Source organism: Pongo abelii, chromosome 1, assembly GCF_028885655.2.
Source record: "Pongo abelii isolate AG06213 chromosome 1, NHGRI_mPonAbe1-v2.0_pri, whole genome shotgun sequence".
NCBI classification, from domain to species: Eukaryota; Metazoa; Chordata; class Mammalia; order Primates; family Hominidae; genus Pongo; species Pongo abelii.
Genome location: NC_071985.2, coordinates 182,508,399 through 182,532,515, shown reverse-complemented (window position 1 = coordinate 182,532,515; position 24,117 = coordinate 182,508,399). Strand labels below are relative to the sequence as shown.

General features: G+C 39.3%; 1 protein-coding gene across 2 annotated transcripts in view; it reads right to left on the bottom strand.

The window, feature by feature from the left end:
• The window catches only part of FAF1 (Fas associated factor 1), a 534,212-nt gene that overhangs the window by 302,521 nt on the left and 207,574 nt on the right, over positions 1-24,117 (bottom strand). For both annotated transcript variants that reach the window (XM_002810838.5, XM_063712405.1), the window contains 2 exons: positions 7,959-8,050; positions 2,074-2,165 (listed from right to left, as the gene is read on the bottom strand). In XM_002810838.5, the coding sequence (XP_002810884.1) occupies positions 2,074-2,165; positions 7,959-8,050 (184 nt within the window). The remainder of the gene's footprint in view (positions 1-2,073; positions 2,166-7,958; positions 8,051-24,117) is intronic.

Genomic DNA, 24,117 nt, shown 5'->3' with positions numbered 1-24,117 from the left:
TATTTTTATTTGATGAGTCACAAAATAAAACTCACAACTTAAAAATAATTATTACCATCAGCTTTTAAGGTTCTGCATGGATTTTGTTTTGTTTTTTAAATTGTCTCCCACAAAATCAGCTTTCAATATATATGGTATTTTAAAAATCTCTAGTTTTATAGAAAGATATATTGAATAAACATACAACAAGAAGTAAACCCTGGCTTTTACGTTATGTGTTAATAAAAAGTACATTAACATGACTTTTACATTAGCAAGAGTCTCCATTTGTCCCTCCTCCCACTACGTTTTTTGTTCACCTTTGAATTTTTCTCTCTTATTCTTCCAATACAAAAAAAAGAATCATTATAACTTGGTAAAAATCCACAAAGCCAACTAGAGAAGTATATTTTAATGCTAGATAAAGTACTCATTCTCCAATAAACACTGCATTTCAGCAGCACTGTAGACTCCTGCTTGCCTAGGGAGTGAGTGACTAGCAATCAAACTAAGGTCAGCTACATGGCAATGAAGAACATTTCCATTAGCCCAGGAAGACATTTTGATAAATCCATTTAATCATGCTACTGGAAAGCAACAGATTATAAACAATGACATCTCTTGTCTGCTTTTAATTATGTGGATTACATATTTTATGACAGTGATTACACTTTGTTAACTAACCAACAAAATAATGTTCTACATGACTAGATACAGAACCATACCTATAACTCTTTAACTTAATCTCATCTGAGGTTTACATCAGCATTATTATAAACACATGGACTATAAGTTTGTAGTTTGTAATTTTGTAACTGTGTGCAAATTCCACTTCCCATTAACATAAGGTCTAAACATAGAAAATAAAGAGCAATCCAAGAACTCTTTAAATTCTTAACCCAAAACAAACTATTAACAGACCATCAAATACAACTACACAAGATTTAGCTTTTCAGTTCAGTGATTTCTACTTCAGTGAAGCCAAATTTAATTTTATTTTTGCTACTATCTACCTAAAAATCAAGATATTTGGTAAGTGGTGGGGGGAAAGCTTGACAATATTCAAAATTTAGAGACACAAGTCTCCCTACCACAAAATAATCACCAAGTTGTTGTATTTAAAAGAGAAAAATTTGTATCAACAACAGAAAATCTAAAAATAACTTAAACATAGTTCTGGAATAATACTGTATGAAAAGATTCCTCATAAAAATTATTATCACTAGCATAATCATCCACTATAGGTCAGTTTGCTTCATTAAACAATAAAAAACATAATGTATAATTAAAAATTAAAATCATGTGATCATTGTATAAATGTATTGAGTTCCACTGTGAAAACTGAAAAAACAATGAGACCCTCTATTCCAGAGAGAAAATCTTAAAAAATTTATATCATCAGGCACAGTGGCTCATGCCTGTAATCCCAGCACTTTAGGAGGCCGAGGTGGACAGATCACCTGAGGTCGGGAGTTCACAACCAACCCAACCAACATGGAGAAACCCCATCTCTACTAAAAATGCAAAATTAGCCGGGTGTGGTGGCACATGCCTATAATCCCAGCTACTCAGGAGACTGAGGGAGGGGAATCGCTTGAATCCGGGAGGCAGAGGTTGCGGTGAGCCAAGATCGCACCATTGCACCTCAGTCTGGGCAACAAGAGTTAAACTCCGTCTCAAAAAAAAAAAAAAAAATTATATCAGTGTTTTTCAAGCTTTACTCTGCAGAGCTCAATGAATTTTCCTCAAAGGTATGCTTTCTTCAGCAATGAGAGAGATTGGAACTCCATTTATACTTTCTCTTTCTTCCAACTTGAATCCTTTCCCTTCAGTCAGAGAAGTACCATTTTGACAATTTTTAAAAATTATACTGGAGTTCTCCTAAAGATTTTAAAGTGGTATAAGAGGATTGTACCATTAAAACAAACTATCCAGACCAAATTGTTTCAAACCTGATATACTTCACAGTAGTTGGTAAGGTCAAGTTTCAACAAGACTTGTATTTGATTTAATTTGGAGGTTTATATACAACTTAAAGCAATTTTAACAACTGAGCTTTTCATTTCAGGTTCCCAGGAAATATAAACAACTTACCCAGCATGACTAGATGATGAAGGTGGTGGCAAATCTGGTGTAAGGACATAAAGACTGTTGTTTTTTGGCAAGTGTAGCGATTTTAGGACCGTCTGAAAAAGAAAAAATACAGCAAAAAATGAATGTTGATTATGTTGATTATTCATTATTGATTTTTCCTGTAATTCTTGAAAAATTGTTAATTTTATAGTTTGATTTTTTCATCTTTTGATAATTTCCTAAATAGGGTAATGCAAAAGAACTACTGAATCCAAGTAACCTTATTGCCCATATATATAATATATACATATATATAGGAAATATGGTTGTATACCTATATATAGTATGTATACAACATTCAGGTTTATGCTAGTTTATTTTATATATGTATATGTATACATATATATGTGTGTCTATATATGTATATGTGTTTATATACATACAGATACATATGTATGTGTTTATATACATACGGATCCGTATGTATATGTGTACAGATACATACGGATCCGTATGTATATGTGTACAGATACATACGGATCCGTATGTATATGTGTACAGATACATACGGATACGTATGTATGTGTACATATATGTTTGTTTATATATGTGTATGTGTATACATATATAAGTGTATGTGTATGTGTGTATACACATATATACACACATACAGATATATAAAATAAACTAGCATAAACCTGAATGTTAATATATAAACTCTTTAGCTCATGAAGCAATACGAACAGATAAGAACACAGTTGGGACTCAATTACTTTTTCACTGAAGAAGTATATCCTTGCAACTAATATATACTTCGTTTCAGGGTCATCATGGCAAAAATTGGCAATATAGGTTTTCAGAGATCATTAGACCTTGAAAAGATCACTGAGAGCACCTCAAGCCAATGATTTTATAGATGGGAAGCTATATAGCCTGAGAGGTTAAGTAACTTGGATGAGGTCTCCAGTGTTACCTATATATCTTTTACTCCAGATATCTTTTTTGTTAAAGCTCTCACTCTTTGGAATGAATAAATTACTACTGGACTACATATGACCTACTATCTTGATAAGCATAGAAAATTTCATTCACTAAATTTCTTTGCCAGAAAACTCACATACATTTCAAACTCCTAACCTGAAGGTAAAAACTTGCTGAAGTACTTCAAACGTTTCTTGACACCAATACACATTAAGAAATACACTGTATACTTTTACATCATAAGCCAGGAAATGCACTTATTCAACAGATATTTATTGAGCCGCCTACTCTGTATCAGGACTACTCTAGCCACTGAGAATATAGCATTGAACAGAATAGCCTAAAATAAAATTCTCTGATCTTAGGGAGCTTACATTTGAGTAGGAACAAATAAAATAAGTAACCCTATATAGTTGAATGTTGAAGGTGACAATTTTTTGACTAAAAATAAAGCAGGGAAGGGGGGATAAAGAATGTGGGGTTGGGGAGCTTGGCAATTTTAAACAGGGTGATCAAGGTGGGTCTCACTTGGAGAATGTGACATTTGAGCAAAAACTTAAAAGGTGAAGGAAGCAAACCGTGAGAATATATAGAGAAAGAATATATTCCTTCCTGGGGAGGGGCAATCTTACACAAGCATGGAACATAAGGAACTTATTCTTAACCCCTCCATGAGAGGACCCAGCTTATTAAGTGTGCAGTCTTAATCCAAGGGTATTGAGACTTACTCTTGACTCAGTTATGTGTTAAATGAAAAGAAATACAGAATTACCCTTATTATTTGAAATACACTCTGGCGTTTCCTATTGTATTCTATTTCTCTTTTTTCATTTCTTTCTTCTTCTGTTTTTTTTGTTTGTTTGTTTGTTTTTTTTGTTTAATGCTGCTGACTATAACCCACTCAATTAACTTCTCAATCCACTAATGGTTTATGGTCCATAGTTTGAAAAAAACATTGCATTTGGCAATTACCTATAACTTTACAATATACCAGGAGACATGGACATCCTGAAACTTTATGTCAAATATGTGATATCCTTTTGAAATTGATGAGTTATCTCTATAGAGTTAATATGCAAACAAACAACACACACACACACAAATTATTTTTCTTTTTATCTTTCATTGTTTTACTTTGTGAATTATTGGTAAATGCTTGCCATTCAATCAAGTCATTATTGTTCTTTTTCCATGCCACTATCCAAAGATTTTCTATTAAATTTTCCCATCAAACCACATATGGAAAGATTAAATAAAATGGATACTTTCCTTAAGTCATTTACTCATGCATTCATCCCATAAACATTTATTTCAGGTCTGTTACGCCAGGTTTTAAATATACGATGATGAAAGAAACAGACATGGTCCCTCTATTAATACTGGTGTAATGGAGAATGCTGGGATGGGACACCAAATTAGATATAGAAGCCTGTTGGAGAAGGTAACCTTAAGCTGAGACTTGAATGATGAAAAAGAGACACCCATGTGAAGAACAGGAGGTAAAGCATTCCAGGCAGTTGAATAGCATCTGTCAGACAAAGATGTAAATAGCTTGAGCCTATTAAAAGATTTCAAAAAAGGTTTCTGTGGCTGGAGCATGGAAAGTGAGAGTAAGAAAGGCTCAAGATGATGTTGTAGAGGCGAGAAAGGGGTAATACAATAACTTTTAAACTATTGTGAGTAGTCTGAATTTTATTTGAAATGTAATAAAAAAGCTATGTTTTAATGGGAGAGTGATATAATTCAATTTATGTTTTTAAAAGATCACTCTGACTGCTGTGTGGAGAATGCACTGGAAGAAACACTGAAAAGAAGCTGAGACAACAATAATGAAGTTACCATACTGCTCCAGACAAGAGATGCTCATGGCCTGAATTAAGCAGTTGCAACTGAAATACTAAAAAGTGGCCATGGTTGAGATACATTTTAAAGATCGAATCTATAGAATTTACCAAAGGATTAGGTGCTGTAAGAAATGAGAAAAGACTGATGGCCACAGTTTTGGATTCAGCAGTGGCTATAATCATTGTGCTACTTCTTAGGGGAAGATCAGTAGAGATATGGCATAGGAGGGAAAATCAAGAGTTCCATTTTAAACACGTTAAGTTTGAGACACCAATAAGATATACAAGTACAAAAGTCAATTACCAGTTTGGATATGTGAATTCAAAAAAGTATGAGCTGAAAATATAAATTTGGGGGCAATCAGAAAATTAATGGCATGGGAATAGCAGAAATCACCTAGTGAAGAGTACATAGAAATAAGTAACTGAGGCTGGGTGCCATGGCTCATGCCTGTAATCTCAGCACTTTGGGAGGCCAAGGCAGGAGGACTGCATGAGTCCAGGAATTCACGATCAGTCTGGAAAACATAGCAAGACCCTGTCTCTACAAAAATTAAAAAAAAAAAAAAATTAGCCAGGCGTGGTGCACATGTATAGTCCTAGCTACTTAGAAGGCTGAGGTAGAAGGATCACTTGAGTCTAGGAGGTCAAGGCAGCAATGAGCCATGATTGCACCGCTGCACTCCAGCCTAAGCAACAGGGTGAGAACTCATCTCATAAAAAGAAAAAAGAAGAAGAAAGAAGTAAATTAAAGTATTTGTAACCAAGGCTGTGTTCAAATTTTGGTGGGGCGGGGGCAGCGGGGGAGAAAGACTGTTGCTCTGTCACCCAGGATGGAGTGTAGTGGCACAATCTCAGCTCACTGCAACCTCCACCTCCCAGGTTCAAGCAATTCTTGTGCCTCAGCCTCCCAAGCAGCTGGGACTACAGGTGTGCACCACCACGCCCAGCTAATTTTTATATTTTTAGTAGAGACAGGGTTTTGTCATGTTGTCCAGGCTGATTTCAGACTCCTGGCCTCAAGTGATCTGCCTCACTCAGCCTCCCAAAGTGTTGGGATTACAAGTGTGAGCCACTCCACCCAGCTGACTGATTCATACCCACATGTTTCTCAATGAATGAATGAATAACTACAAAAACGAACTCATTTTGGTGTTTTCTTTCTGTCAAGGTTGTTGATTTACTCAGTCAGCACTTTTAAAAAGTTTTAATCCATGCATCAACAGCAGTGGGGGACAGCAAACTATGGCCTCTGGGTCAAACCCAGCCTGCTGCCTGTTTTTGTATGGCCTGTGAGTTAAGAATGGTTTTCACTTTTTTTAAGGGTTGGAAAATAAATCAAAAGAATATTTTATGGCATGTGAAATTACATAAAATTCAAATGTCTGCGTCCATAAACATACTGAAACATAACTATGCTCGATGTTTCACATATTGTCTATGGCTGCTTTCCCACTAAGAGAGCAGTGATTAAGTAGCTGTGTGGCACACAAAGCCTAAAATATTTACTATTTGACTCTGTACAGAAAAAGTTTGCTGACACCTAATACAGCACATCTAAACTTATCTGTATCTTGCCAACCCAAACTTCCTGTAAATATCTCACTGAAATACTCAGAACATTTGCAAATTTCAAATGAACTCACATATAAGTACTTATAAGCACAATGACTGCAAGAAGCCATTCAAGAAGAACTGAACCAAAAGTTGAAGTTTTTTTATTTTTATTTATCTTTTTTTTTGAGACAGGGTCTTGCTCTGTCGCCCAGGCTGGAGTGCAGTGGCATGATCTTGGCTCATGGCAGCCTCCACCTCGTGGGTTCAAGCAATTCTCCCACCTCAGCCTCCCAAGTAGCTTGGATTACAGGGGCGCGCCACCACGCCCAGCTAATTTTTGCATTTTTAGTAGAGATGGGGTTTTACCATGTTAGCTAGGCTGGTCTTGAACCCCTGACCTCAGGTGATTCACTTGCTTTGGTCTCCCAAAGTGATAAGATTACAGGCATGAGCCACTGCGCCCAGCCAAAAGTCGAAAATTCTAAGTTTATGCCTAGCCATTAAAATGACCCAGTAACTGATGTGAAAACATTCAATAATTATTTCCACCTCAAACATCTAAAACTCTAGAACTCATTTTTTTTCCCTCTTTCTCCACTCTCTCTGAAAGAAAAAAAAGTGTGTAAGCCCGAGCGCAGCGGCTCACACCTATAATAATCCCAGCATTTTGGAAGGCCAAGGCAGGCGGATCACGAGGTCAGGAGTTCGAGACCAGCCTGGCCAACATGGTGAAACCTCATCTCTACTAAAAATGCAAAAATTAGCTGGGCGTGGTGGCACGTGCCTGTAGTCCCAGCTACTTGGGAGGCTGAAGCAGGAGAATTGCTTGAATCCAGGAGGCAGAGTTTGTGGTGAGGCGAGATCATGTCACTACACTCCAGAATGGGCAACAGAGCGAGACTGCCTCAAAAAAAAAAAAAAAGTGTGTAAAAAATGTTATATCTGAGGTTGCTACTGGGTCCCTAAGAACAGCAACTATTCTTAAAATTGCAATACTCTCTGCAAATTCTTAAAATATAATTCATTCCATGCACCTGCCACTATCCAAGTCAACAAGGAAAACAACATTCTTATTTAAATTCTCCAAGTTTAAAAAATTTCCTATTATCTTTGTTCCATAATCAATACTTGACATAAATGTATACACTGCATGTGACTTCTTTCGGACCAATATGTAATTGCTCAGAAAATTATTATTCCAGGGCATTCACTGATACTCTAGGAGGTTTGAGAAAAAGGTAAAACCTCTCAAAAAAAGGGCCAAACTCCTTTAAAAGTTAGATATAGGAAAAACATGCCATATACTGTTTTCATTTACAAATCTACTCATTTACAATTGTTACTGGTTTATCATGAAATATTTTAGCTTAGAAAACACTACTTGCTGATTCCTTAAACTAAATTACTATTGCCAAATCTACTCCTGCCATATGTAACAACATTAATTAAAACCAATTTTTATGTATCATTTAATCAATGGCATAACTTAATTTTCTTTTATTTCTATGCAATTAAGAAACTCACACTGTCTTCCACATCTCCCGTCTTCCAGCCTTTTAACAGCATTTTGGACACAGGTATCTGAAGTTCATTTTCTAGAATCTGTTTAATCTCTCCTGTATAAATAAGAAGAGATCAAATATTACTAACAAAATAACACAGTTAACATTTGTCCATATCCAGAGCTAACACTAATGTGGCATACAGTGTACAGTCAATGACATTTGTCTGATGAATATTTCTGTATCTATAAAATGAGAAATAATATTATTTATCTTGCCCTAGGATCTGAGGATGACAAAAGATAGCATACATTAATGAAACTAAAAAATAAAGCTAGGCTGGGTGTGGTTGCTTATGCCTGTAATCCCAGCACTTTGAGAGGCCAAGGTGGGCAGATCACCTGAGACCAGGAGTTCAAGACTGGTCTGACCAACATGGTGAAACTCTGCTAAAACCCTGTCTCTACTAAAAATACAAAAAAATTAGCCAAGCATGGTGGTGCACACCTGTAATCCCAGCTACTCAAGAGGCTGAGGCAGGAGAATCACTTGAACCCAGGAGGCAGAGGTTGCAGTGAGCCGAGATCGTGCCACTGCACTCCAGCCTGGGTGACAAGAGAAAAACCCCATCTCAAAAAATTAAAAACAAAAAATAATAAAGCTAATATATAGATAATAATGTATAGGAGACAATTTAAACTGTGTTAAAGAGAAGAGCAACAAGAATTTCAGAAAAGAAAAAAAATGTTGATATGGTTTGAATTTGTGGCCCTGCTCAAATCTCATGTCAAATTGTAATTCTCAGTGTTGGAGGTGAGGCCTGATGGGAGGTGATTGGATCATAGGGGGCTGATTTCTCTCTTTGATGCTGTTCTTGTGGTAGGGTTCTCAGGAGATCTGGTTGTTTAAAAGTGTGTGCTACCTTTCCTCTCTCTCTCTTCCTCCTGCTCTGGCCTGCTCCCACTTTGCCTTCTGCCATGAGTAAAAGCTCCCTGGGCCTCCTTAGAAGCAGATGCTGCCATGCTTCCTAAGAAGCCCATGGAACAGTGAGACAATTAAACTCTTTTTCTTTACAAATTATCCAGTCTCGGGTATTTTTTATAGCAGTGTGAAAACAAACTAACAGAGAGAATTGCCTCTGAAATGTGGGGCATTGCTATAAAGACACCTGAAAATGTGGAAGCGTCTCTGGAACTGGGTAATGGGCAGAGGCTGGAAGAGTGTAGAGAGCTCAGAAGACAAGAAGATGAGGGAAAATTAGGAACTTCCTAGAGACTTATCAACTTGTTGTCAACAAAATGCTGACAGTGATATGGACAATGAAGTCCAGGCTTAGGAGATCTCAGATGGAAATAAGGAACTTATTGGGAACTGGAGCAAAGGTCACTTTTGTTATGTGTTAGCAAAGAACCTGGTGGCATTGTGCCCCTGCCTAGAGATCTGTAGAACTTTGAAGTTGAGAATGATGACTTAGGATATCTGGAGGAAGAAATTTCTAAGGAACAAAGCATTCAAGATGTTGCCTGACTGCTTCTAGTATCCTATGCTCATATGTGTGAGCAAAGAAATGACCTGAAACGAACATATATATATTTTTTATTTTTGTATTTTATTTTTTTGAGACGGAGTTTCGCTCTTGTTGCCCAGGCTGGAGTGTGATGGCGTGATTTCTGCTCATCACAACCTCCGCCTCCTGGGTTCAAGCAATTCTCCTGCCTCAGCCTCCCGAGTAGCTGGGATTACAGGCATGCACCACCACACCCGGCTAATTTTGTATTTTTAGTAGAGATGGGGTTTCTCATGTTGGTCAGGCTAGTCTCAAACTCCCAACCTCAGGTGATCCGTCTGCCTCAGCCTCCCAAAGTGCTGGGAGTACAGGCATGAGCCACCGAGCCCGGCCAATGAATTTATATTTTAAAGGGAAGCAGAGTGTAAAAGTTTGAAAAATTTGTAGCCCAGTTATGTGGTAGAAAAGAAAAGCCCATTTTCAGGGGAGAAATTCAAGCAGGCTGCAGAAGTTTACATAAGTAAAGAAGAGCCAAGTGCTGATAGCTAAAACAATGAAGAAAAGGCCTCAAAGGCATTTCAGAGACCTTCACAGCAGCCCCTGCCATCACAGGCCCAGAGGCCTATGAGGTGGGTGAGACCCAGGGCCTCACCACACTGCACAGACTCAGGACACTGCTCCCTGCATCCTGGCTGCTCTATATCCAGCCATGGCTCAAAGGAACCTGGGTACTGTTTGGGCCGCTGCTTCCATGTGGTGTTAAGCCTGCAGGTGCACAGAATGCAAGAGTTGAGGCATGGGGGCCCCCGCATAGATTTCAGATGCTATATGGAAAAGCCTGGATGTCCAGGCAGAAGCCCTCATGGAGAATCTCTACTAGGACAGTGCAGAGAAGAAATGTGAGGTTGGACCCCCACACACACACAGTCTCCACTGGGGCACTGCTTGGTGGAGCTGTTAGAAGAAGGCCACCATCATCCAGACCCTGGAATGATAGATCCACTAAATACCCTGCACCTGGACAAGCTGGAGGCACTCAACACCCACCCTTGAGAGCAGCCATGGAAGCTGAACCCTTCCAAGCTACAGGGGTGTAGCTGCCCAAGGCCTTAGGAGCCTACCCCTTGCATCATTGTACCCTGGATATGAGACATGGAGTCAAAGGAGATTATTTGGAACATTAAGATTTAATGACTATCCTGCTGGGTTTCGAACTTGCACAAGGCCTATAGCATCATTCTTTTGGCCATTTTCTCCCCTTTGGAATGGGAGTATTTACTCAATGCCTATACCCCCATTGTATCTTGGGAGTAAGTAACCTGCTTTTGATTTTACAGGCTCACAGGTAAAAGGGACTAGCCTTGTCTCAGATGAGACTTTGGACTTTAGAGTTAATGCCAGAATGAGTTAAGACTTTGGAGGACTGCTGAGAAGGGATGATTGTATTTTGCAATGTGAGAAGGACATGAGATTTGGGAGGGGCCATGGGTGAAATAATATGGTTTGGATTTGCATCCCCACTCATGTTAAATTATAATCCCGAGTGCTGGCAGTGGGGTCTGGTAGGAGGTGACTGAATCATGTGTGACGGATTTCCCCCTCTGGTGCTGTTCTTGTCATACAGTTCTTGTGAGATCTGGGTGTTTAAAAGTGTGTGCCACCTCCCCTCTCTCTCTTCCTCCTGCTCTGGCAATGTGACGATGTCTGCTCCTGCTTTGCCTTCTACCATGAGTAAAAGCTCCCTGAAGCCTCCCCAGAAGTAGATGTTGCCATGCTTCCTGTACAGCCTGCATAACTGTGAACCAATTAAACCTTTTTTCTTTATAAATTACCCAGTCTCAGGTATTTTTTATAGCACTGCCAGAACAGACTAATACAAATGTGTTGTATCAGATAGTCAGAGAAAGCTTTGTGAGAGAAATGAGACTTAAATCAAACTTGAAGTATAGTTGGTCTGTGAAGGACAGACAAACCAAAATAAGGAAGGATACTCTATACAGTAAAGAAAAATGCCAGGTGTGGTGGCTCATGCCTGTAATCCCAGCACTTTGGGAGGCCAAGGCAGGCAGATCACCTGAGGTCAGGAGTTCGAGACCAGCCTGCCCAACATGGTGAAACTCTGTTTCTACTAAAAATACAAAAAATTAGCCAGGCGTGGTGGCGCATGCCTGTAATCCCAGCTACTCAGGAGGCTGAGGCAGGAGAATCACTTGAACCCGGGAGGCAGAGGCTGCAGCGAGCCGAGATTGCACCACTGCACCTAGATGACAAGAGTGAAACTCTGTCTCAAAAAAAAAGAAAAAAAGAAAAATGACTGAAAGGTAAAAAAGCAAAAATAGACATGATGCTAATGAGAAACAGTGAGAAATCACAATTTTCCCTGTGCCCCACAATTATTTTTCAGGAATCAAATCTACTTGTAAATTAATCAGCTGATTTCTGGCACTACACTATTTTAAAGATCTGTGAATCAAAATGTACTTACCTTTCATATATCTGCTTATGTTAGGTTGCTGCTAGTCTACAGTTTCAGATTAAAATATAATTCAATTCCATTTATAGTAAGTACATGAATACCAAAAAGACTGATTATATTCCATATTAAAAGAAGAAAAATAATTCCATGCTGATGAAGAAAAAGAAGAGTGGGGGGAGAACTTATGATACACAAGTTCTATGGGAACACAACTACCTAAGTAAGCAATGCTACAATGCAATTATTCATGGTCTCAATGACACTTTTTAACTTTCCTTAAAAAGATCCCTATCTGAACACTTTGGATAGTGATTAACTATCATAAAAATAATTCTGGTTCAACACCATAGTTATGGAAGCAAAAACTTTAATCAGTCTTGGCCTTCAAAAATGTCACTGCTGACAATCATTCTGTTTATGGAAAGAGTAGAAAAATAAGTCACAGTTTTTATACCAAACACATATAAACATTGCCTTTTTGCTTGTGGCTGAGGTTGATATTTCTAGAGCTGTACCTGTCTGGAACTGAGCTTATGCATTTGCAAGTCTGTCCAGTGCTCAGAAACCAATCTCCAAGACCTGACACCACCTTCTTACACTCTTGAAAACACTCTGAGCCCTCATGACTTAAAAGAAGTTTCTTAAAGGAAAAACAAGAAGGGATTTTAAATTAAAGTCCCAGTAACTCTTGCAGAAAGCCTGGGTAACACATAAGACAAATAGCCTTTTGTTCCACAGAAAGAGAGGAATAGAAAACAAAGCTGGAATCATGACAGCAACCTGAGTTCCTCATATTTTAAAAATTATTCTCTATTGCAAGGTGGCTCATGCCTATAATCCCAGCACTTTGAGAAGCCAAGGTAGAAGGACAGCTTGAGCTCAGAAGTTTGAGACCAACTTGAGCAACATAGCAAGATACCACCACTACAAAAAATTTTTAATAATTAGCTAGGCATGGTGGTACATGCTTGTAGTCCCAGCTATTGAGGAGAGTGAGGCAGGAGTACTGCTTGAGACCAGGAGATGGAGGTTGCAGTAAGCCATGATCATTGCCACTGCACTCTATCCTGGATGACAGAGTGAGAACCTGTCTCAGAGAAAAAAAAAAAAAAAAACGATTCTCAGCCTCAATCTCTTCTTCTGCAAAGTGGAAATGATAACTGTAGAACCAATACTTCGTTGGGTTGCTGTATTAAGTGATATAATTCACGAAAAATGTTTTGCAGAGTGCCTAATACATACTAAGGAACTCAAAAAATGTTATTTTGAGTTGTATTATTATTATTACAATTAATGAGATAACATACACATAAGTGCCTAGCATAGTACCTGGGGAGTATAGGTTCTCAAAACACAGTAGTTAGTGTTTTTAGGATATCCAAAATAATTCAGGGGAACAAAGTACTGGAATGTAGCAAGTTTCAGAGCCAGAATTCATATTTGTGTCTGCCTAACTCCAAAGATCTTACCACAAGATGGCACTGCCACTGCAGTATCCCACCCCAGGCCACGTTCCTTGAAAAATTGTGAAGACATGCAGATGTCATCAAGAACAAATCACTGAATCCAATAGCATACTTTTGTATTTAAAAAATTAAGTGCTTGCTTTGGCAGCATATATACTAAAATTGGAACAATACAGAGAAGATTACCATGAAAAATAAGAATTTAAAACATTAACTTAATTGGATTATGATTTATATGTAATAAAATTCACCCATGAGTGTTGACAAATATATACAGTGTTATAACCACCATACAATCAAGATAAGAACATTTCCCATAGCACAAAAACTTTCCTCATACATTCTTAGATCAAAAGCCTGCCCCTATCCCACTGATCCTCCTTCTCACCCTAAAGATTAGTTTTGTCTGGGTTCCTTTGTTTGGAGTAATGTTTTCAAGATTTATCCTTTTTCTTTTCTTTTTTTTTTTTCCATTTGAAATAGTATCTCTCTGTTGCCCAGGCTGGAGTGCAGTGGCGCAATGTTGGCCCACTGCAACCTCCACCTCCTGGGTTCAAGTGATTCTCCTGCCTCTGCCTCCCGAGTAGCTGGACTACAGGTGCATCCCACCACACCCAGCTAATTTTTGTATTTTTAGTAGAGACGGGGGTTAACCATGCAGGCCAGGCTGGTCTCGAACTCCTGACCACAAGTGACCTGCCCGCCTTGGCCTCTCAAAATGCTGGGATTACAGGCATGAGCCACCGCACCTGGCCAGATTTATCCATGTTTATATGTGTACAAACAAATAGCTCTGTTTTGTTGCTGAGTACTATTCTATTATATGGTGTGATAGGATGCTTCTGAAATGGCTTCTAATGATCCCTACCTCCTGGTATTAATGCCTTTCATAATCCCCTCCCTTTAGTGTAGGCTGTACCTAGATATTTGCCTTTAAATAATAAAATACAGTAAAGGTTATGGGATGTCACTTATGAGTTAGGTTACATAAAACTGAGACTTCCATCTTGCTCTGAGGCCCCCAATTCAACAGCTCACATGAAAGAAATCCTGCCAGCAACCACCAGTGATCTCAAAGGTAGATCCTTCGTTAGTCAAGCCTTGAGATGACACAATGATTTCAATCCATAAAATACCATTTGTGCCCCTTTCCTGACCTATATGAACTGTGAGATAACAAAGGTTTGTGTATGTGTGTGTGTGTTTTTTTTTTTTTTTTTTTTTTTTTTTTTTGAGATGGAGTCTCGCACTGTCGCCCAGGCTGGAGTGCAGTGGTGCAATCTTGGCTCACTGCAATCTCTGCCTCCCAGGTTCAAGCGATTCTCCTGCCTCAGCCTCCCCAGTAGCTGGGATTACAGGCGCCCACCACCATGCCCAGCTAATTTTTGGTATTTTTAATAGAGATGGGGTTTCACCATGTTGGCCAGGGTAGTCTCGAACTCCTGGCCTCATGATCCGCCCACCGCGGCCTCCCAAAGTGCTAGGATTACAGGTGTAAGCCACCATGCCAGCTGGTTGTTTCTTTAAGACACTAAATTTTGGGCAATTTATTGCAAAGCAACAAATAACTAATACATATGAATACAGCACAATTTGTTTATCCATTCACCAGTTGATGAACACATGGGATATCTGTTTTTCCCTATTATAAATAAAGCTGCTATGAACTTTATTGTGTGAACTTTTCGTGAACATGTTTATTTCTCAAGTAAATAACTATAAAAACTGCCAAAGTGTTTTCCAAGATGATTGTTCCAACTTGCATCCTACCAATATTCCAGTGTATCACTGACGACAATTGAAATTTTAAGTCTTTTTAATTTCAGCCATTCTAACAGATATAAAGTGGTTTCTCATTGTGGTTTCAATTTAAATTCCCTAATGATTAATAGTAACCAATGTCGTTGAGCATCTTTTCATGTGCTTATTGACTATTTGCATATCTTCTATGAAATGTGAATAGTAGGCTGGGTGCAGTGGCTCACGCCTGTAATCCCAGCACTTTGGGAGGCCGAAGTGGGTGGATCATGAGGTCAGGAGTTCAAGACCAGCCTGGCCAACGTGGTGAAACCCTGTTTCTACTAAAAATACAAAAATTTGCCAGGCATGGTGGCACGTGCCTGTAGTCCCAGCTACATGGGAGGCTGAGGCAGGAGAATTGCTTGAACCCGGGAGGTGGAGGTTGCAGTAAGCCGAGATCATGCCACTGCACTCTAGCCTGGGCCACAGAGTGAGACTCCATCTCAAAAAAATCAAACAAACAAACAAAAGAAATAGAAATGCTGAATATTGTTGAGTGGCCCTAACACTGCTCTTGATCATAGGAGGGATATACTTAGTATTTAGTATTTCATTATCAACTATTGTAGGTTCTTCAGCAATGTCCTCTATCAAGTTTACAAAGCTCCCTTATATTCCTACTTTGCTCCAAGTTTAGTCCTTTTTTTTTTTTTAAACATGAAATGGGTGTTGAATATTGTCAAATGCTTTTTCTCATTTACTATACTAATAGGGGGACGTACAGTGATGGATTATAAGCTGTTAAACAAGCCCACATGGCCTACTTGGCTATGATGTATATTATAAACGTATTTATACATTTTATTGTATTCTAAATTTGAATTCAGTTTGCAACTATTTTGTAAAGGATTTCTCCCTCCATAGTTATAAGAAATATTTTCCTGTAAAAATCTCTATCTAATTTTGGTATTAGGGTAATGCTAGCCTCATAAAATAAATGAGGCAATGTTTCATCTCTTTTTTGCAAAGGACTGGTAATAATTCTTCCTTAAATATTAGATAGAATTCACCAGTAAAGCCATCTAGCGTTTCAGGTTTTCTTTGTGGGAAGGTTTTCTTTTCGTTTTTGTTTTTTGAGACAGAGTCTCACTCTATTGCCCGGGCTGGAGTGCAGTGGCATTATCTTGGCTCACTGTAACCTCCACCTCCCAGGTTCAAGCGATTCTCCTGCCTCAGCCTCTTGAGTGGTTGGGACTACAGGCGCGTGCCACCACGCCCAGCTAACTTTTGCATTTTTAGCAGAGACGGGGGTCTCGTCCTGTTGGCCAGGCTGGTCTCGAACTCCTGACCTCAGGTGAGCTGCCCGCCTTGGCCTCCCAAAGTGCTAGGATTACAGGCGTGAGCCGCCATGCCAGGCCCTTTTTGTGGGAAGGTTTTGACTGACAATTCAATTTATATATTTGATGTACAGCTATTCAAATTTTTTACTTCTGTGAATGTGGTAACCTGTACCTTTAAAATAATTTTTCTAGCCTTTTAGAGTTTCATGTAAATTTACCAGCATAAGTTTGTTCTTAATGTCACTTTATAGTCCATGTAATGTATGTAGGTGCTTCTTTCATTTCCAATATGAATAACTTGTGTTTTCTCTTCTGTTCTTGTTTTTCACACTAGCAAAATAATTATCATTTTATTAATTTTTTTAAAAAACAGCTTTAGGTTTTGTTCATTTTCTCTACTACTTATCAATTTTCCACTTACTGTTTTCTGCTCTTATACATATTATTATGCTTCTGTACTTACTTTGGGTTTGATTTGCTCATTTTTTCGTTTTGTTTTGTTTTTTTGAGACATAGTCTCATTTTCTCACCCAGACTGGAGTGCAGTGGGGTGATCTCAACTCACTGCAGCCTCCGCCTCCCGGGTTCAAGTGATTCTCCTGCCTCAGCCTCCAGTGTAGCTGGGACTATAGGTGCACACCGCCACACCTGGCTAATTTTTGTATTTTTCAGTAGAGATCGGGTTTCACCATGTTGGCCAGGCTGGTCTCGAACTCCTGACCTGAAGTGTTCCACCTGCCTCAGCCTCCCAAAGTGCTGGGATTACAGGTGGGAGCCGCTGCACCCAGCCATCATCCTTTTCAAAAAGTCTTAACAGCTTCATTAGGATATGTTTAATGTAAAATAAACTGCACATATTTAAAATCTAAATTTAGTAAGTTTAAACAACTGAATCCAACAATGAAATCACCACCATAATCAATGTTATGAATTTATCCATCACCCTCAATGGTTTCCATGTGCCCCTTGGTAATTCCACCATACCATCCCCAACCTCTTCCCTAGAGAACCACTAATTTGATTTCTATGACTGTGCCTTAGTTTGAATTTTCTAGAATTTTACATAATGGAATTGCAGAATGTATTCTGGCTTCTTTCACTCAAAATAAACTGTCTGAGATTTTTCCATATCATTGCAGGTAACAATAGCCCACTCCTTTTATTAATAAGTATACCACTGTATGCATATACAACAATTTGATTTATGTACATTTGGAGTTGTTTCCTGTTTGGAGCTATTACAAAGAAAGTTGCTATAAACAATAATGTACATGTCTTTGGTGGACATATGCCTCCATTTCTCTTGAGAACCTATGTAGAAACTACCAAAGTGTTTTACAAAGTGGCTTCCATTGCAATGTCTTTAAGTTCACCAATATTTTCTTCAATGTCAGATCTGCAGTTAATCTCATCTGGTAGCTTTTCACTTCAGACATCATAGCCTTCATCTCTAGTTGTTCAATTGGGTCATTTCCACATTTCCAATGACTTATTTTAAACCTTCCCTCTCTCTTTTTGAACACAGGTAATACAGTTATAATAACTGTTCTAATGTCATTATCTGCTCTTTTTTTTTTTTTTTTTTTTTTGAGACATAGCTTGCTTAGTAGCCCAGGCTGGAGTGTAGTGGCGCGATCTCGGCTCACTGCAACCTCTGCCTCCGGGATTCAAGCAATTCTCCTGCCTCAGTCTCCTGAGTAGCTGGGATAACAGGGGTATGCCACTGTGGTCAGCTAATTTTTGTATTTTTGGTAGAGATGGGGTTTCAACACGTTGGCCAGGCTGGTCGCGATCTCCTGACCTCGTGATACGCCCACCTTGGCCTCCCAAACTGCTGGGATTACAGATGTGAACCACCGTGCCCAGCCTATCTGCTCATTCTAACATCTAGGTTAGACCTGGGTTGGTTATGATTGATCAATTTCTCTCCTCATTATGGGCCAGGTTTTCCTACATCTTTGCATGCCTGGTAATTTTTTATTGGATGCCTGACATTGTAAATTTTATCTTGTTAAGTGCTGGATATTTTTGTAATCCTATAAATATTCCTGAGCTTAATTTTCGGATGCAGTTATATTACTTAGACACAATTTAATCCTTTTGTGTTTTGCTTTTAAGATTTGTTAGTCAGCATCGCCCAAGCAGTATTTAATCTTGTATTAGTACTCTCCACCACTGAGGAAAGATCCTTCTGAGTAGTGTAACCAAAGCCACATGAATTATGAGGTTTTCCAATCCAGCTGGTAGGAACAGACACTATTCCCAATCTTATTCCCACTAAGCCTTTTGGGTGGTTTTTAGTTGTAATGGGAATGACAGTAAATCTGATTCCTGTTATTCCATACTGGCTGGAAACGAAAGTGAGGACTTTTCTTACTTCTTAGATGGAAGCTTTAGTCCTTGCTTTTACAACTTTATTTGTAATTAAGCATTTGAACCATAAGTTTCCCTCTCAATACCAATTTCTCGGTATCAAACAAATGCTGATATGCCATGTATATTAGTCCATTTTCACACTGCTGGTAAAGATATACCTGAGATTGGGCAATTTACAAAAGAAAGAGGTTTAATGGACTTACAGTTCCAAATGGCTAGGGAGGCCCTATAATCATGGTGGAAGGCAAGGAGGAGTAAGTCACATCTTACATGAATGGCAGCAAGCAGAGAGAGGTTGTGTAGGGAAACTCCTCCTTACAAAACCATCAGATCTGATAAGACTTACTCACTATCATGAGAACAGCACAGGAAAGACCCACCCCCATGACTCAATTACCTCCCACAAGGTCCCTCCCACAACATGTGGGAATTCAAGATGAGATTTGGGTGGGGACACAGCCAAACCATATCATTCTGCCCCTGGCCCCTCCAAAATCTCATGTCCTCACATTTCCAAACCAATCATGCCTTCCCAACAGTCCCCCAAAGTCTTAACTCATTTCACCATTAACTCAAAAGTCCACAGTCCAAAGCTTCATCTGAGACAAGGCAAGTCCCTTTGACCTACGAGCCTGTAAAATCAAAAGCAAGTTAGTTACTTCCTAGATACAATGGGGGTACAGGCATTGGATAAATACACCCATTCCAAATGGAAGAAACTGGCCAAAATGAAGGGCTAAAGGCTCCATGAAAGTCCAAAATCCAGCAGGGCAGTCAAATCTTAAAGCTCCAAAATGATCTCCTTTGACTCCATGTCTCACATCTAGGTCACACTGATGCAAGAGGCAGCCTCCCATGGCCTTGGGCAGCTCTGCCCTTCTTGCTTTGCAGGGTATAGCCTACCTCCTGGCTGCTTTCAAGGGCTGGTACTGAGTGTCTGTGGCTTTTCCAGGTTCACGGTGCAAGCTGTGGATCTACCATTCTGGGGTCTGGAGAACAGTGGCTGTCTTCTCACATCTCCACTAGGCGGTGCCCAGTAGGGACTCTGTGTGGGGGCTCTGACCCCACATTCCCCTTTCGCGCTGCCCTAGCAGAGGCCCTCCAGGAGTGCCCCACCCCCACAGCAAGCTTCTGCCTGGGCATCCAGGCACTTCTACACAACCTCTGAAATATAGGCAGAGGTTCCCAAACCTCAATTCTTGACTTCTGTGCACTTGCAGGCTCAACACCACATGGAAGCTGCCAAGGCTTGGGGCTTGTACCCTCTGAAGCCACGGCCCAAGCTCTGTGTTGACTCCTTACAGCCATAGCTGGAGCAGCTGGGATGCAAGGCACCAAGTCCCTAGGCTGCACACAGCACAGGGACCCTGGGGCCAGCCCATGAAACCACTTTTTCTTTCTAGGCCTCTGGGTCTGTCATGGGAGGGCCTGCTGTGAAGACCTCTGACATGCCCTGGAGACATTTTCCCCATTGTCTTGGGGATTAACATTTGGCTCCTCATTACTTATGCAAATTTCTGCAGCTGGCTTAAATTCTCCTCAGAAAATGGGATTTTCTTTTCTATCACATTGTCAGGCTGCAAGTTTTCTGAACTTTTATGCTCTGCTTCCCTTATAAAACTGAATGCCTTTAACAGCACCCAAGTCACCTCTTGAACGCTTTGCTGCTTAGACATTTCTTCTGCCAAATATCCTAAATCATCTCCTCAAGTTCAAAGTTCTACAAATCTCTAGGGCAGAGGCAAAATGTTGCCAGTATCTTTGCTAAAACACAACAAGAGTCACCTCTGCTCCATTTCCCAACAAGTTCTTCATCTCCATCTAAGACTACCTAAGCCCGAACTTTATGTCCATATCACTATCAGCATTTTGGGCAAAGCCATTCAACAAGTCTCCAGGAGGTTCCAAACTTTCCTACATTTTTCTGTCTTCTTCTGAGCCCTCCAAACTGTTCCAACCTCTGCCTGTTACCCAGTTCCAAAGTCGCTTCCACATTTTCAGGTATCTTTTCAGCAGTGCCCCACTCTCAGTACCAATTTACTGTATTAGTCCATTTTCACGCTGCTGATAAAGACATACCTGAGACTGGGTAATTTATACAGAAGAAAGGGTTTAATGGACTTATAGTTCCACATGGTTGTGGAGGCCTCACAATCATGCTGGAAGGCAAGGTGGAGCAAGTCACATCCTACATGGATGGCAGCAGGCAAAGAGCGAGAGCTTGTGCAGGGAAACTCCTCCTTATAAAATCATCAGATCTCATGAGACTTACTATCACGAGAACAGCATGGGAAAGACCTGCCCCCATAACTCAATTACCTCCCTTTGGGTCCCTCCCTGTGGGAATTCAAGATGAGATTTGGAAGGGACACAGCCAAACCATATCATCATGTTTTCATCACAATTCAGTTCAAAATATTTTCTACTTTCCCTTGTGATTTCTTCTTTGACCTATGGTTTATTTAGGAATATGTTGTTTAATTTCCAAATATACAGGGATATTCCAAATTCTTGTGATTTCTAACTTAATTCCATTGTTGTCAGAACACTTGTCACTTAATTTAAAAAATTTTAAATTTGTTTTTTGACTGAGCATATGTTCTACCTTAATGAATAATCAATTGCCCAAGAAAAGAACATGTCTTTTGCTGTTATAATGAGGTGTATTATATACATTTTAAGTAAGTCAAATTGGTTTCTATGCTGTTCAGATTTTTTGTCTGTTGTTCTGAACATTATTATGAGACAGGAGTGTTACAATCTCCAATTGTGAATTTGTCCATTCCTTACTTCAGTTCTGTCAGTTTGGATTTGTCCATTTCTTACTTCAATTCTACCAGTTTTTGATTTTAAATATTTCAAACTCTGTTATTAGATATATACACAGTTAGGATATTTATGTCTTCTTGATGAATCTACGGTTTCATTATTATGAAATGTCCCCATCTGTCCTTCATAATATTCTTTGTCCAGAGTCTAGCTCATCCCATATTAACATAGATCCTTCAGGTTATGATTACAATTTTCATATATATTTTCCAGTTCTTTTCATTTTTAGTTTTTATTCAGTTTCTATACTTTATAAAGCAGGTTTCCTGTATATATCATACAAACGGGTTTCCCTTTTTTATTCAGTGTAACCATCTCTACCTTTTAATTATAACATGAGATCATTTATATGTATTATAATTATTTATGTGGTCTTATTTCTTTTCTATTGGTCTTATCTATTTCATTTATCATCTTTTTGTCTTCATTGGGGATTTTTGAGTATTTTTTAAGTACTCTGTTTCATCTCAACACTGAGCTTAATAACCATTATCTGTATTCACGGCTTCAGTGATTGCTCTAAAGTTTACAACATAATTTTTTTTTAATGTAGTCTCACTCTGACACCCAGGCTGGAGTGCAGTGGCATGAGCTCAGCTCACTGCAACCTCTGCCTCTGACATTCAACTGATTTTCGTGCCTCAGCCTCCTGAGTAGCTGAAATTACAGGCACATGCTACCATGTCCAGCTAATTTTTGTATTTTTAGTAGAGACGAGGTTTTGCTATGTTGGCCAGGCTGGTCTCAAACTCCTGACCTCAAGTGATCTACCCACCTTGGCCTCCCAAAGTGCTGGGATTAGAGGAGTGAGCTACCATGTCTGGCCTAATTTTTGTATTTTTGGTAGAGACAGGGTTTCACCATGTTGGCAAGGATGGTCTCAAACTCCTGACCTCAAGTGATCCACCTGCCTCGGTCTCCCAAAATGCTGGGATTAAAGGCATAAGCCACCGCACCCAGCACAACATACATTTTTAACTCAACAAAGACTACCTTCAAATTAGACAGGAATCTGTTTTACGACAGTATACTTCTAGTCCCCTTTCCTATTCTTCATGTCATTGTTGTCATACCTGTACTTGTACACATTTTACAAATGCTATAATACATTGCTATAATTTCTACTTTTAAATGTCAATTCTCATTTAAATAAATTTAAAAATACAGAAAAGGTTTTTAAAAAATGTGTATCCAAATATTTACAATTTCTAGTGCTCTTCATTTCTCTGTATTAACTTAATCTTCCATCTGTTATCGTTTTCTTTCAGCCTGCCTGGGTACTTACTTTAACATCTCTTATAGCTTTTGTTTATCTGAAAAATATCTTCAGTCTTCATTTCTGAAAGATTATTTTGTTCGATATAGCTTTCTAGGTGAACATTTTATTTCTTCAACACTTACTGCATTGCCTCCTGGTGTACGTTGCTTCTTTTAAGAAGTCTGTATTTATTATTATTATTATCATTATTATTATTATTATTTTGAGATGAAGTCTTGCTCTGTTGCCCAGGCTAGAGTGCAGTGGTGCGATCTCGGCTCGCTGCAAGCTACGCCTCCTAGGTTCACACCATTCTCCTGCCTCAGCCTCCCGAGTAGCTGGGACTACAGGCACCCACCACCATGTCCAGCTAATTTTTTGTGTTTTTAGTAGAGACGGGTTTCACTGTGTTAGCCAGGATGGTCTCAATCTCCTGACCTCGTGATCTGCCTGCCTCAGCCTCCCAAAGTGCTGTGTATTTATTATTTTAAAATCTCTCTTTTAAAAAGAATGTAGGCCAGGTGCGTTGGCTCATACCTGTAATCCCAGCACTTTGGGAGGCCAAGGCAGGTGATCACCTGAGGTCAGGAGTTCAAGACCAGCCTAGCCAACATACTGAAACCCTGTCTCTACTAAAAATACAAAAAAATTAGCTGGGGCATGGTGGCATGCGTCTGTAGTCCCAGCTGCTCGGGTGGCTGAGGCAGGAGAATCGCTTGAACTCAGGAGGTAGTGGTTGCTGTGAGCCGAGATCACGCCACTGCACTCCAACCTGGGTGACAGAGTTAGGCTCCATCTCAAAAAATAAATACATAAAATATAAAATAAAACAAAATAAAATATAAAATGTATCTTTGTTTCTCTGGCTCTGGCTGCTTTCAAGACTTTTCTAGTACTGATTTTTAACAATTTGATTATGATGTGTCTTGATGCTGTTTCCTTTGAGTTACTCCTGCTTGTTGTTATGAAACTTCTTAGATTTGTGAGTTTATAGTTCTCACCAAATTTGGCTAGCATTGAGTAATTCTTTCGTTAAAATTTCCCCCTTTCCACTCTCTCCTCTATTTTAGGGGTTCTAATCAGACATACATTGTACCATTTTATATTTGCCTAGAAGTCGTTCAGACAACATCCTTCCCTCTCCAGCCCCTAGCTCCCAGTATTTTTGCTGTGTGTGCTTCAGTTTGCA